Source organism: Toxorhynchites rutilus, chromosome 2, assembly GCF_029784135.1.
Source record: "Toxorhynchites rutilus septentrionalis strain SRP chromosome 2, ASM2978413v1, whole genome shotgun sequence".
NCBI lineage: Eukaryota > Metazoa > Arthropoda > Insecta > Diptera > Culicidae > Toxorhynchites > Toxorhynchites rutilus.
Genome location: NC_073745.1, coordinates 139,941,048 through 139,956,415, shown reverse-complemented (window position 1 = coordinate 139,956,415; position 15,368 = coordinate 139,941,048). Strand labels below are relative to the sequence as shown.

The following is a 15,368-nucleotide window of genomic DNA, read 5'->3' as shown; positions in this document are numbered from 1 at the left end:
TACGTCTTCTGGCCGGACAAGTCGTCTTCCCATTACGCCAAGAAGACGCTGGCGTATCTTGAAGAGAAAAAGATACCGTTCGTGCCGAAAGATCGTAACTCAACAAACTTGCTTGCCCCAGTGCCGCCCAATAGATGATTTCTTTGGCTCACTCAGTGCCCTAGTGTATAAAAACAATTGAAGGGCCAAGGACACGAAGAAACTGACTACAAGAATCCGGAATTGTATCCGGAAAATGGACGTAAGTGCCGCACAACGTTCTTGTGGGAGCATCGCGACAAAGTTGCGTCGAACAGCAAACCACGGCCCTTACTCAAACATTCACTGACATTTTTTTGAAGAAAATACATTATGTTATTAATAAAAAATACTGAAATCGATGAAAAAAATTTTTTTTTATATGTGATTGAAAAAATTCTCATTTTTTATTTAACACCCGTTAGGTTTACTCTATTGGATAAATGAATTTTTCCTGTCCCTTTATAATCCCTTTTAACAATAAGAAAATAATTGTGGGAAGAATCAATTTTGAGCATTATGGGCAATCAGTTCATATTCATTTTACTTACGCTAATTGTTTCTCATACACCTATTCACCCAGCGGACTGCAATTCGTACTTGCTAAACAACACTACACTGCACTACGCTAAAGAACCAAACTAACACTTCAAATGTGCAGCAGCCATAAGCAGTGACTAGGAAATAAGATGAAGAGGGAAACTACACAACGTTTCAAATACGTACCTTACAAATTGAAGTATGCTTAAAACAGTTGCACATTTTAGGAGTTTCCGTTTTGTGGTTCTTTGTTGAAGTGAAGTCGCGAAGGTGGCTCTAATTATAATTCCAATTTTCATTTTGCACATGAATAATTTTGTATCCTTTTTTTTCGTTGGCTAACTCCGTCGTATCGACGTAGTTTTACATGTGTTATTTTAAATGGTTATTTAGATGAGATTCTGTGCCAAATAACATAAACAATAGCGACAAAATCCTACGGTTATTCCACGAACAGTGTTTAACTGTTTAATGAAAGTATAAGATTGTTTTTCCTTTCTGACGAAGGTTTCGTCAATCGAGAACATACACGAAAATTGTCCAATTTTAAGCTCTGTCATTTATTGATGGATTTACGAGATTTTATGGCAATATATATATATTTATGAAATCTTCGATAATTAATATGTCAAAATAGGGTTGGAATGCGAGTTACGAATTTTCAATTTCAATTTCGATAGCGCAAATATCGAATGGACTAACAACGCTTATTAAGGTGAAGGTGGAAGCTAGCCACAAATGGCTGCCACAATGGCACTCATTTCTTCCATCTCCCTCCCTCCCCATTCGCCCGAAAATCAATAATTTTGCGAAACAGTGTGAAGAAAATGATCGTTTTCGCAAACTTCCCATCAAGTAATATCAACCAAACTCTAATCGATTACTCACAAGGTATTAAATTCTCATCTGCTGTCGCACTGTATAGTGAAAAACGTCGGAAAACTCGAGCTAGTGCTCTGAAAGTGAAATTTTCATTTTTCAATCTTCGGCAATGGTTTTGTTTGTATTGGTGAAAGCATTGTTATTTTTTCGACACTGATGCCAGACAACATAATCGAAACAGCTATAAAACCACTCAATAAAATGTTATTCCTGAGTCATAGCGTTTCATGTCATGAAAATCAATAAAATAAAATTGTGTTGATATCAATACAATTGTTATTTTTACGTTTAATAGGTCTATAATGTAAGTTTTAGTAACTTTAACATAGGGTAAGAAAATTGTATTACAGAGTTTGGAACACTGCCACAACTGCCTATGCTTTCAAAAACAGTAAACGGAAAAGTATTACATTCAATCAAAATGCCTCAGCCAACGAAGAGAAGGGCTGAGGCTCTCCTACGTGAATATGTGAAAACAATACGATCAACGAAGGAAAAAATTAAGGAATTATCAACATCGAGTTACTATGCGGAAGAACTTGTTACGCTCGCGTATACTCAGAATTTTACTTCATATGCGAATGCACCTTCTATATATATATTTATATTTGCAATTGTTCATCGGAACATATCGTTCATACATTTTACTTTAGTATTGAATTGTTATTTTTTTTCAAATGTATTCAAAGATTCGTGTGAATGAAGCGCCACACAGTCTGAATTGATCTATTTACGTGTGCTTTGCTCTTCTCTCATAAACACTATTAACTGATTTTTACACGTGGGTGTACCTATACTACCACAATGGCTACCCACAATCCAATCGACGAAAAAAACATCGACCTAACAACGACCGTAACGCTGTTACCTATTCACGATGATGACGATTAGGTATCGACATCTAGATACGGCATTAGTTTGTATGAGGCAAACTATTCTCTATCATACTAGTCGGCCCGAATCAGTTTATATTTGCTAAAATTTGTATGAAATATTTTTCTTGGCATAATTTTTTCTACTTAAAGTACGTTGTCATGACCCTAATTTGAATTATTTTCTATAGACGTTCAGATATTCTCAAAAAAACTTGTCATTATAATATAAAATTATCTCAAAACATATTTTTTATGACGTTTTTTCACCACTTGCAGGCAATGGTGATTTTCACTTACATAGAGTACTAATTTGATTAAGGAAAAATCATGTTCATTCGTAATTTTCATTTCAAAACTGTATTCATTCTTTCTGCAAATCCATACTGTCATGCCTATTCCCCAATATCGTCAACGCGGATAGTTCGTTAGTCGAAAATACTGAATAATTAAACAAACCAAATGGAATCACTGGTGGTTCTTTTTTTCACTCCGCTAAACTGTCATCTCAAACAAAAACAAATGGATCATACAACTGGTGAGTATGAAATATATTTCGACTTTTTAATTATTAATTATTTTATCTTGTCTTATCAGCTATGAATGCATTCGACTCATTTGCTTCCATCAATCGGTAAGTGAGAAAGATGATTTCTCCCATCACCACAGTGCGGATTTCCACTTCTATCACAGCGTCCAACAACATCCGTTTTCCTGCAGCATCAACAGCAGCAGCAGCAGAATTTGACCATGGTATGGTATTGCGAAGAACTTTCCCCATTAGAGGTTCCGTGCTTCGCGCACATTCAAAAATCCTCTTCAGACACGAAAACTCAACGACAAGGAGGTATTTATCAACTTGCTCAGCTGAATTACCACCCCGGAGGAACCCGAATGCACTGATTCCGTTGTATAGTAGAATGAAAACAGCAGAGGTAAGCGAACGTAATCGCATGATATTTTAATGTTCGCATTTTTATCCGGATCATACAACTGGTGAGTAGGGAATTCATTTCTGCTTTTCACTTACTAATCATTTTATTTTGTTTCAGCTATGAATACATCCGACTCAGTCAATCGGCGAGTGAGAAAGATGATTTCCCTCATCACCACATTGCTTATTTCCACTTCTGTCACACCAGCCAACAGCATCAGCTTTCCCGCAACAGTATCCTTTAAGACCAGGGTGCTATTCCGGGGAACAGCATCAACAGCAACAGTATCAGGACCTGGCCATCGATAGTATTTCGAGCAATTTTCCCCATCGGAGATCCCGTGCTTCACGCACATTGAGCCACATATCTGTGTCATCCAGGGCAAGGAGGTATTCATCAATGTACTCAGTCGGATTTGAATCGTCAATCCAGACAACCCGGATGCACCGATTCCATTATATACATTATTATTTTTATTATACATGGATTTTTATTATTTTTTTCAATAAAATGATTAAAATCGATCAATATATTTCCTTTTCATTTTCAATAACAAACCAATACAAACAAGCAGCAAGCAGTGCTGGAAGCAGCGCTGCAAGCAGGTCGACGCCTTGCACATGTTGGCGAAAAAGTGGCGTCAAGTTGTTCGATGAATGCATATGAAAGGTCGATAACTCGATTGCAAGGTGGCAGCATTTGAGGTCGATTGTTGACATTTCATCGACCCGATCTTGGCAGGCAAAACGGAATGTGGGTAGCTTTCACCTTCACCTTAATTGCATGATTTCATGCAATTTTGACCGCTTTTGGAGCATTATTTATATCAAAATGCAATTTCATAATCCATCTCATAATGGGGCACATCGCTCCAGTATGGAGATTAATAAAGAGTTAGTCAGTTCCAGTGTTACCAATTCACTCAGATATTTTCTGCAGTTGTTTTATACCCAGATGGTTTCTGAAAAGCACGAAACCATTTTCACATATTTTTTCTTGTATTATGTAATAAGAACCAGAACGAACAAAATTATTCCAATGTTTCTGACTACTAAGATACCTCCATTGTTAAGAATAATGCAAACCTTTGAACCAAAAGAAAAACTCATAAATACAAAGGCCAAAAGTCTGGCAGCACATTTGTGATCAGCGGCACGTAGCAATATATTTATGAACAGCGGCACATATTGATACGCTTGTAAACAAAAATATAGGATTCAAAATTCTTTGGCGAAAATTCGAGATCATCTGATGATTCTAACTGGTAGAAACATAAGCGGAAGATATAAGCAGCGAATCAAGAGTTATTCAAAATAAACGCTTCGATATCGTTTGACATTTTGACTAGTTGTTGTGGTGCGTTTTGGACACGCATATGGGCATCTTGCCTCGCTTATTTGAGAATGGTGTAATATGAATGCGTTCAGAATTCTCGTTATTTCTGTTGGTTTGCCTATTCGTAATCGTTGTTGCTCATTTCAATACAAAGAAAACAAACGTGGCTACGTTGTGGATGTGAAGAAACGTTAAAATGGACGGCGCCAGTGGTTGTATGGTTAGCGTAACAGCCTCACAATCCGATCGGCCTGGGTTCAATCCCAGCTGGCGTCGTTGGGATTTTCTGAGGCGAAAAATCTCTGGTTACGTCTTCCTTCGGAGCGGAAGTAAAAGAAGTTGGCCCGGCTCATGAGTTGTTGAGTCTGATAGGTAGGAACAGGTGGAGTCGCCTCCCTGATGTCGGTGATTGGCACTAAAGTGGCGGAAATAGGCCGACGAAAAATAAGCGAAGATAAAAAAAAAAAAAAAATAAAAAAAAACGTTAAAATGTGTAGTAAAAATACATGTTTCACCCTGTTTTGCTTAACAGGGGCGTCTTGCCCAGACTTCCCCTATATACAGTTTTTGATTTCTTTTCACTGTATATAATCGATTCCGGTATATAAAAGAGGAATTTGAATTTTGATTCATCCCCTTAAAGTCAGAAAACACCTTTCTCACATGAAAAAAATAAATTTGTCAAAATTCTCTCAGGAAGTGATAGATGATCAAATTTGATGAAAAAAATCCTTCTACGCATTTGTTCGAATTTCAACAATGACAGAGTTATTGAACTTTTTTTTGCTTCGGTCTTTGATGCCTCAAACTGGCTCTACATTACAAAGAACGCAACGTAATACGATTCTGTTACTTTCATTTGAAAGATGAGGGAATTTAGTACAGGATATAGTAGTGGAACATCTAAATTAGTGGATCTTAATAACATTTTGGAAGTTAAAAATTTGAAAGTTAATAATTCTTAATGTGTTATTATTAATTTCATCCTAAAAATGTATATTAAACTAGATTGTTTCTATCAATCAAATTGAAACTCTCTAACCGTCCTACAATTCGTTATTTGACACCCAACTTCTGTCTTTCTTAATTTGGCTGCAATATCGATATAAACAATTCTTGGTGAAAATTCAAGCAACATCTTCAAAAATCACGATTTTTACCCCACTGTACATGTAACAACCACTTAACTTACACCTTAACGTTAAAAAGTTAAATTTGTTTTTGAAATAAGTCATATTTGAAAAATATAAAAAAAAATTTTTATATACAAACGATTATATACAAACTGTATATAATCGAGTCCAAAATTGTATATGATCGAATCACATATAAGTCTGTATATAATCGAGTCCGACCTGTATTATCTCATCGAGTTCCGATTCGGATATTCAGGAACTATACGCACGTGAAGACCTGGACGATATATTAGCAGAACTTACTATAGACGACAAAAAGATATAAAAGTTTTTAATATTATTTTTAAGAATGATTTTTTAACAGTACATTCAAAATGTTATTTTTCTCAAACGGTTTATTGATTTTCCAATAACTTTGTCTAATCAGACATCTGGTTTTTGAGTTACAATTTTTTGAAAGAAAGATCAATCATCTTAATTACGCCCTATAAGAAAATCAGTTGTAATTTAAATTGGTCATATAATAATCAAAATAGTAATTTAGATAGTTTTGTACCAAGTTTCAAAAAAATCGTAGAGGGTCGGTTCAGCAGCTTTGGGGTGGGATTGCTCTGTACGAGAGTTTTATGAATAAAAGTAATAGACAATTTTGAATTTAGATTTTTCATGATCTAATGTGTTCCACTAGCCAAGTCTTTTCATTTGATATCCATATTGATGAGGTTTAGAGAAAAAACATATCGTCATTTTGGATTTGCATATCGATATTGATGAATTGAAAAAAATGTTTCCATTTTGATTTGCATTTTTCATGAATAACTGTGTTCTACTAGTCAAGGCTATTGATGGGGTTTTGATAAAATATGTAGTCCGCCATTTTGTAGCGGCCGCCATCTTGGATTTTCTAGATCATGGAATACGCAGTTTTATAACGACAGCGTGTTCCAAATTTCAGATCAATCGGTCAACAGGAAGGGGGACAAACCTTCAGATAAACATACAAACATACTTATAATAGGCCATGCTGAATAAAACCGTTTAAGAGTATAGTATAAAAAATATATTCGCACATCTTGATCCGGAACAGGTAATTTTCGATGACTTTTCGGCACATATGGGGCGGTATCTCGGTCATAACTTCACGAATGTTGTCTTTCAAATGTTCAAAAGTTTGCGGAGAGTTGGCATAGACACGGTCGTTCGCATAACCCCACAAAAAAAGTCTAGCGGGTGCAAATCGCATGATCTGGACGGCCAATTGGCATCAGCAAAACGCGAAATTATGCGTCCCTCAAATTTCGTTCGCAATATGGTCATGTTCGGCCGTGTTGTGTGGCACGTGGCGCCGTCCTGCTGAAACCACATGTCATCCGTATCCATATCTTCAATTTGTGGCAAAAAAAAATCTGTTAACATGCGGCCATAGCGCTCACCATTCACAGTTACCGTCTCGCCGTCCTCATTTTCAAAGAAATACGGCCTGATGACTCCACCAGACCATAATGCGCACCAAACATTGACTTTTGGCGGATGCAATGGCCTCTCAACAATCACGTGTGGATTTTCTGAGCCCCATATACGGAAATTTTGGGTGTTCACATAGCCACCGAGCTCGAAATGTGCCTCATCGCTGAAGAAAATTTGATGCGAAAATTCAGCATTTTGCTGCTGTTGTTCGTTCACCCAATCGACGTATGCCCGACGCATTCCATGGTCACCACGCTCTAATTTTTGTACCAGTTGGACTTTATATGAATGTAGGTGCAAGTCCAAATGCAAAATTCGCCACAATGATGAGTTTGACAAGCCCAATTGCTGAGCACGCCGTGGAATCGAAACATTCGGGTCATCCTCCACACTGGCAGCAACAGCAGCAATATTTTCGGCCGAACGCACATTACGATGATGCACAGGTCTCACAATATCCGCTACGGATCCAGTTTGTTCGAATTTACGCACTACATTAGCGATTGTGTGCTCTGTAGGCTGTCCATGACGACCAAAATCCATCCATAATGCTCGAAAAACATTTGCCGGTTTTTCATCACTTTTATAGTACAATTTAACAAAATTAACACGTTGTGCGATGCTAAAACGATCCATATTGTAAAATGGAAGACATTCAACTAACGATATGACGCTTTGGTTGACAGCTATGTCAAACGGTTGTCAGCGCAGAGCTGTATACTTTCGGAAGCCCGAAATGGAAAACCCTGTACACCCGTCACCCAGATCTGGGTGACGGGGCGATCAAAATGTTAATTATATGGTGGATATAGCGTTTTTGTAATGTCAATTGGTTCTTCAAGCACTGTAATCAAACTATGAAACATCCAAACGAAGATCTTCATTTTGTTGCTTAGTTATTAGAATTGAAATAAATACAGTTGAGATTTAGTGAAACTAAATACATGTTAATGTCCTCAATAAATCAGATTCGATGATTATTTTGAAATTGTTGATGAGTTAGTTGAACCGGTTAACGAAGTTAAATATCTAGGTATTGTTTCTGACGATAAAGGGTGTACCGTTTAAAATTCGCACACACAAATTCAATCTCAAGATTCGAGGTTTTATTCGGTCATCACCAAATTTTCAGCAAGTAATAAAATAATTGAAGTTAATTTTGGCATCATTCATTTAATTTATTTTGCCTTTATACTCGAATGCGCGAACCTTGGCCTTAATCCCAAAAGGTTCTTGAAGCCATAAGGTTCTGCACTATCTCATAAGGGGCTGTCCACATATCACGTGTACAGAAAAAGCACGATTTTAGGCTCCCCCTCCCGCTTCGTGGACAAGCGTGGACATAACTCGTCTTGCTCAAACCTTTGTAGGGGAAGGTGGCGGGACCATCATCATCATCATGGACAATGACTATACCACCCCCCAGTGGTCCATGTGGACATTCTTCCATATATTTTTTTTATATTTTAATTGAAAAAGGTAAATAATTGCATTGCGCCTATGTTCAATTTTAAATTAGTCTTATTTTATGCTTGGTGTTTTTCAATTATAAAAAAAAACAATTCAAGGAAAAAAACATGTTCAAGAAATATTTCGATTCATTCGTCTCCGCAAAAAATGAAAAAATAATACAAATAGGCTTTTTAATAGTATCGGTTGTTTTCTATTCTTTGATTTTTCCACCAAAATTGCACAAAAAGTTATTAGCATCGCTCTTCAATTTGTTTTTACAAATCGTTTATTTTACAGGCTCAGTTACATAAGCTTAAAGGAGCCAAACTCCTCACTGTATTGTTACAAGTATATATAAACATTTTTCCTTAATTCTAATGTCAAGGATGTAGAAACTCGATTACTCGCGGTCTACTCGAGCTTAGGAGGGTGACATATTTTCTTCAGGAAAAGGAAGGGATATAAGGATATGTTGACAATGTTCACACTCATTTTCACACTCACATTCATCACACTCAATTCTTAAGCCTATCTTATATCTAATGTGTATTCACATTCCATCATATTCTATTGTTAGTAAGAAGGGATTTGATCTCTCGCGAAGGAAAAGAAAAAGGAGAATATAAGGATGTAAGGACAATCAGACACGAAGGTCGATAACTTTTAGGAAAATATATATTTGGGACATGTAATCAAGGTTTAACCTAGCCATCACATTTCTCACCGGCACATTGGGTTGCCTTCCTCCGGTTATTCGGAATTATGATGATGGCTGTGGAAAATATATTTCCTTTATGAGATGATGGTAATGCCATTATATTATAAGTAAATTATTGATAATCTTGCGCCAAATAGTTGACCATAGGATTCCTTTGTTATATAGATAAATGTGAAGAAATTAAAACGCTCGAGTTTGTCATCACAATACTGTTTTAATATTGCAAATGCTTAAAGCTACTTTTACAGTTTCATAGAATGTTATTTCGAGAAAGAGAACCGTTTTACCAATTTTCAGGAGAATCTGAAAACTACTATATCGGTTTGGCATAGAATAGCTGAAATATTACCTTGTTAACGTTCAAATTTATCTTGGTAGATAAATGCGCTTACAAGGTAATGATTTGACAAGACATCTGTAGTTTCGGAAAGAAAACAAAGGTTTCCTTCACTAGAGCAACCATGAATGGAAAACTTTACAAGGAAAAGTGTCTTCAGAAGATAACTTTTAGTTTTAAGTCAGTTTTAAGATTTTCTTTGTGAATCGATTTCCATTTACTATGTGACAAAGGTGTGTTTCAGTGATTTTATATGTAGTGTATTCAGTGATTATCGAATTTTACTATTCTGTGTCGTAATCTAGTTTTATTTTCATATTATCATATGTGTCTTCGTTATAGTGTAGCTACTATTTAAAAGCTGTTGAGTGTGAAGCAGTTTGTGTGTAAATGATTATGGCAAGATTGTCGTTTGGAATACAAATGAACATGGATCAAACATATATAATGCATAAGTATTCGGTTCATAATCGTTTGCATCTTTCCACAAATGTGATGCGTATCTAACAAAGAGGACATTACGACACAATGCAAAGACCTAATGAGTTTTGGTTAGGTGGCCAATAGGTGAAAATGTCGAAACAATTATTTTCTCATTGTGCCCAAAATATGCTGATCAAGAAAGTCATTAATCATAGGAATACAAAAGGACGTTTGTAACCATACAATGTTTGTTCAGTTTGAGATTTTTATCGTTCATCATTTTTTGGGCATTCTTCATGAAGTAATAATATGTGTGTACATTCCAAAACCATTGCAACGAATGACCCAGTACAGAGCACTACACACGCACATGTGCCTGTGGCAATTTATAAATATCCTGTTTACATTTCCAACAAATCAACGGAATCAACGACGTGAAAAACTAACCGGATGCAACCACAATACATCAATCAACAATTTACAAACACACCCCCTGAATCTCAGGGAAAGGAAGGTGAATGAGTCGATCCGTGGGAAATAATGACGCATGATTTGCAGCGGAATACAAAATACAAACGCAAAACGGTGCGGCCAAAAATCAATCAATAGCCCAAATCAAACGTACTCACCTTGCTGACGTACGGATGTCATACAACTGATTTTGCCACACATAACCCTATTTATACCTTCATTTATAAAAGATTGACCTGCAAGAATCGGTTCGTTTTGGATTGTATGTATTCGGGTTTGGCTTATCGGATGCATTGTGGTTTGCTACGTTTGTGATGTCGTGAGGGCTCTTGCATCTTTTGCTTTGGGAGGTATCTGGTGCCAATTATTGCTGATAGGAATGATGAGTCTCGGGTTAAACAAAATAAAAACAAACAAAAAAACCTGGTCAAATTAGATTTTTGCGCTGCCATGCGGGCGTTTAAAAATAGCGCAAAACATGGCCACGAGCTACAGTTGAAGGAAAACTACGGAAAACCTCGAACAGGGGTGTACTATATAAGTCTGTTCATGGCTATATGCATAAGTATGTAGCTATCTGGAACAATGGTTTTGAACACCCATATCTGTAGATGCAGTTCGGATTTGATGTGGCGCCCTTTGGGAGCCGGATTGTGTAAGAAACTTTAGAAGGTAAAGGTTATCGATAGCGTTCATCGGCTAAATCGCTTATGTACATTGCACATGTCGGCGTGTTTCAAGAAAGCACAAATTCAAGTTTGAATTTATTCCCGAATAGACCTCAGTCGGTGGCAAATCGTTCCTTTTTCGCGATGCATCCAGCCATGGGTAGCGCTCATGAGCATATGCCACCTTCAACTTGAGGTGTTATTCCGACTGGTTTTGAGAAAGCAGAATTTGTTATTTATTTTGGACTTCCTCGGTAGCACACGATGGCGGTCAATTTTCACGTTGAGCCTATTCTTTTGCAGTGAGTAAAATGGATTCAGTCTGGCAATACAAACACTGAGATCAGAAAAAATGATAACGAAGCGCAACTGAACCATAACTGAACACAGAAAGCCAAAACACGGAATTAAAGGTGCAATGTGTTGGTATACTGTAGGGTAGCCAGTGTTTACTTTATGGTAATAATTATAACTAAACTAACTGGAACATTTATCGTAAAACAACATCTGTAAAATAATATCTCTTATAAGTTAATAGGTCAAATGACGATACTCATTTCCACACCATAAGATGTATACAAAAACGAGAGGGTCCAATGTTAGAAGGAAGTATTGTAGGCAGGGAATTTGGAATTATATCATTCAACAATGTGGATATTTGTGTTTCCTAAGAATTTATGAAAACGATATTCATCATTTTCAATGATTCATCAAATATTTTGATCGATCATAAAATATTATTTGATTCGAATGTCTGCGTTCGATAGATTTGAAGTAGAGCGCTCTTTCAATCCATTCTTTGTTGATCACACTGCACTGATCACAGATTTTTCTTAGCAAAATTGTCATTACTTTCGAGCTGTTGTAAAGGACATACAGAGGAACAAAAACATAGTAATTCACAGTAAAATTTTAGATTAGTTTCGCTTTTGGGAAAACGCGTTGTAGGAGTAATTTCGTATGATGCGCCCGTATGACACCGTATAACGCGTTATATACAAATGATTCACGTTTCACACAATTGTCACAATGTAAGAAGGTACACTAAATGATTTATGAACTGTATAAATCATTATTAATATCACACAGAAATATGCGACAAATCCACGCCATATATATACAGCCATTCAATGCCAAACCGATATAGTGGTTATACAGAACTTTGTCTGGTACATTGAACGAAAACAGCATGAACGAATTTCGGAAAGCCTGCATTCAGGCACTTTCATTACTGTCAATAATTTCATGTGATTTTCACGAAAGTTAAGTTGATCTTCATCGCTTGTAGTGAATTTTTATTTGAAAACGTGTTCGATTTCCATATTTAGAACGAATGAAAGGACCATGAATCCGGAAAAGACAAAATTAGTTTTCGTTGAACGTTGACCGTTGTTCGGTGTTGTGCGTATCATTAAACCGGAAATCAAAACAAGATTATGATATTTTCCGCTCATCCATTGCTCATTGTTATTGTCACCCATTGCCCATATAAAAGGGGGTGTAGACCATTTCCAGTCAATCGGGAGTAAATTCATAAAACATAGCATGAGTTACCATGAGTTTACCATTAATCGATTTCACTCTCAATTGGTTGACGTTGAATTTTATGCTTTGATTTTCACTAACAATGATCCTCAATTTCTACGCTACGAATATCATTCATGGCAAGCTGATGTAGATGTTCATTCCACTGGTATTCATTGATAGCGTTGTTTCATATTTATCGACTCTCGCTTGAGCACTAGGTTATCAATACAAGGCAGACTGAAATTCGCCGTATTCGAGTGTCGTGAACGTGAATATTTTCGGCACTGGTATTTACCGAACCGTGCTGTCAATAACGGGCAGCTTATGCAGCCGCGAGAATAGAAACAGCGAAAGGGATAACGAAAAGAGAATATTTGTGACGTAAACTTCACCCTTGCACAGTAAGTACGCTGTCGCTAGCGTAAAAATATTTCATATTCTCTGAGGAAAATTTTCATCGTCATTCTCTGCTGTTGTGTCGAGCAGTAAAGACGTGTTTTCTCTTGCTCGTGATAAGTAGTGTCTAGTAAATTAAAGTAAAAAAGTATTGTTATTTTGCGCTGGACGTCGACGTCCCAATGAACCAAGTCGTGGACTAAAAGCGCTCTAGCACAAGTGGTAGCAGCAACGGTAAGCGCTCCCGATCTACAAATGTCGCCGACCTGTCGGACGAATCCATTGATCCGTCGGCCAAGAAGCTTTTGGTTAACAATCGATTACCTGTTCTCGAGAACGGTGACGAACCGAAGGTAAAAATAATTTTTTTTTTAATTGTGATTAAACATAATAATGTACTAAAAGCTAGAAAATAATTAGGCAAGTAGCAGTTAGCAGTTATCACACCTCTCCTTCATTAGTCTAGGGCATTTTTTTTTTTTTATTAATCCGATTATTTTTACAGGCTCAGTTACATAAGTTTAATGGAGCCAAACTCTTAACTATATTTCAACTAGCATATATCAACATGTTGTTTCCTTAATTCTATGGTTAATGAAATAGGAAACCGATTACTCGCGGTCGACTCGAGTTTAGAAGGGTAACACATTTTCATTAGGAAAAGGATGGGATGTAAGGAGATTTGTGTTTACACTCGCACTCACATTCACATTCACATTCACATTCACATTCACATTCTCATTCACACTGACACTTCACACTCAATTCTTAAAACTATCCTTACATTTAATATGTGTTTACAATTTAACTTATTCTAATGTTAGTAGGAAGGGAACCGATAGCTCGCGAAGGACGAAAAGGAGGGGAAAAGGATGTATGAACAATCACACTCGAAGATCGATAGCTTTAAGGAAAACATATATTTGGGACATGTAATCAAGGTCTAACCGAGCCAACACATCTCTCACCGGCACATTGGACTGCTTTCCTCCAGCCCGAAGGGAGTTTTCTAAATTCGATCTGGCGACAAGATACAACTCGCACGACCAAACAACGTGTTCGATGTCGTGGTAACCATGGCCACAACCGCAGAGATTGCTGTCGGCAAGATTAAAACGAAAAAGCAGCGCGTCTAACGAACAGTGATTGGACATGAGTCGGGAGAAGGTGCGAATAAAGTCCCGACTCAAGTCCAGACTTTTGAACCACGGATTGAGGCTAACCTTAGGGATAATTGAGTGGAGCCACCGGCCCAATTCATCTTCGTTCCATTTGCGTTGCCAGTTAACGATGGTATTTTTACGAACTAAAGAATAAAATTCAATGAAGGCGATTTGACGCTGATAAATTTCGCCTTCAATTGCACCTACCTTTGCTAATGAGTCAGCCCTCTCATTACCCGGAATTGAGCAATGTGAAGGGACCCAGACAAAGGTAATGACATAACAGCGTCTGGATAAAGCACTCAAAATTTCTCGTATTCTCTCAAGGAAGTACGGCGAGTGCTTTTCCGGCCTCACTGAACGGATAGCTTCGACAGAGCTCAGACTATCCGTTACTAGTCTAGGGCATTGATAAGACTAAAATAAAATCGTGGGACATATGATGAAGTCGCTAATTGTGGATAATGGAAATTCAACGAGCCCCACGATTTTATTTTAGTCCTATAAAGGCACTAGACTAATGAAGGAGAGGTGTGATAACTGCTAACTGCTACTTGCCTAATTATTTTCTAGCTTTTAGTACATTATTATGATTAATCACAATTAAACCGTTTAACTTAAAAAGTTTTTTTTAACTTATTTTATTTTCTAGTTTTTGGTACATTATCTGTTTCATTAGAATGTTTCTCTACAGTAAAACCATTGTATTGTATTCTATTAGTCAATTCATTTCATTTGATACCGATATTGAGTGGATTGCAAATATACATAGCGTGTTCTCGAAGTCAAGTTCGTTCGTTTGATACACACATCTCAATCAACATTTTTTTAGATTATATGGAATCAGCTATTTTGTAGCGGCGACCAAATTGGATTTATCAAGATCATAGGATAAGCAGTTTTAAAATGACAGCAGAGATAAAGGTGTTCTATAAATTCGGTCAGTTCCTATTGGTCAAATTTCTATTAATGTGGGACAACCCTACAGACATACAAACATACATACAAACAGTTCAAGCTGAATAAAA

At 36.8% G+C, this 15,368-nt stretch overlaps 1 protein-coding gene and 1 long non-coding RNA gene across 12 annotated transcripts in view; one reads left to right on the top strand and one right to left on the bottom strand.

Moving 5' to 3' along the window:
• LOC129764954 (uncharacterized) overlaps nucleotides 1-3,728 on the top strand; it is a 31,648-nt gene extending 27,920 nt beyond the window's left edge. Inside the window, exons 1-3 of one of the 2 annotated variants that reach the window (XR_008741306.1) lie at nucleotides 2,809-2,850; nucleotides 2,910-3,308; nucleotides 3,365-3,728. This is a non-coding gene — a long non-coding RNA (uncharacterized LOC129764954). Of the gene's footprint in view, nucleotides 1-2,808; nucleotides 2,851-2,909; nucleotides 3,309-3,364 lie in introns of those variants that run through there. The other variant, XR_008741305.1, reaches the window with a different exon arrangement.
• Nucleotides 1-15,368, bottom strand: part of LOC129764948 (glycine receptor subunit alphaZ1) — a 131,095-nt gene that overhangs the window by 5,789 nt on the left and 109,938 nt on the right. For 9 of the 10 annotated variants that reach the window (XM_055764622.1, XM_055764624.1, XM_055764629.1 and 6 more), the window contains exon 6: nucleotides 10,745-10,822. The exons of the other annotated variant lie outside the window; for it this stretch is intronic. In XM_055764622.1, the coding sequence (XP_055620597.1) occupies nucleotides 10,745-10,822 (78 nt within the window). The remainder of the gene's footprint in view (nucleotides 1-10,744; nucleotides 10,823-15,368) is intronic. 10 annotated transcript variants of the gene reach the window in all.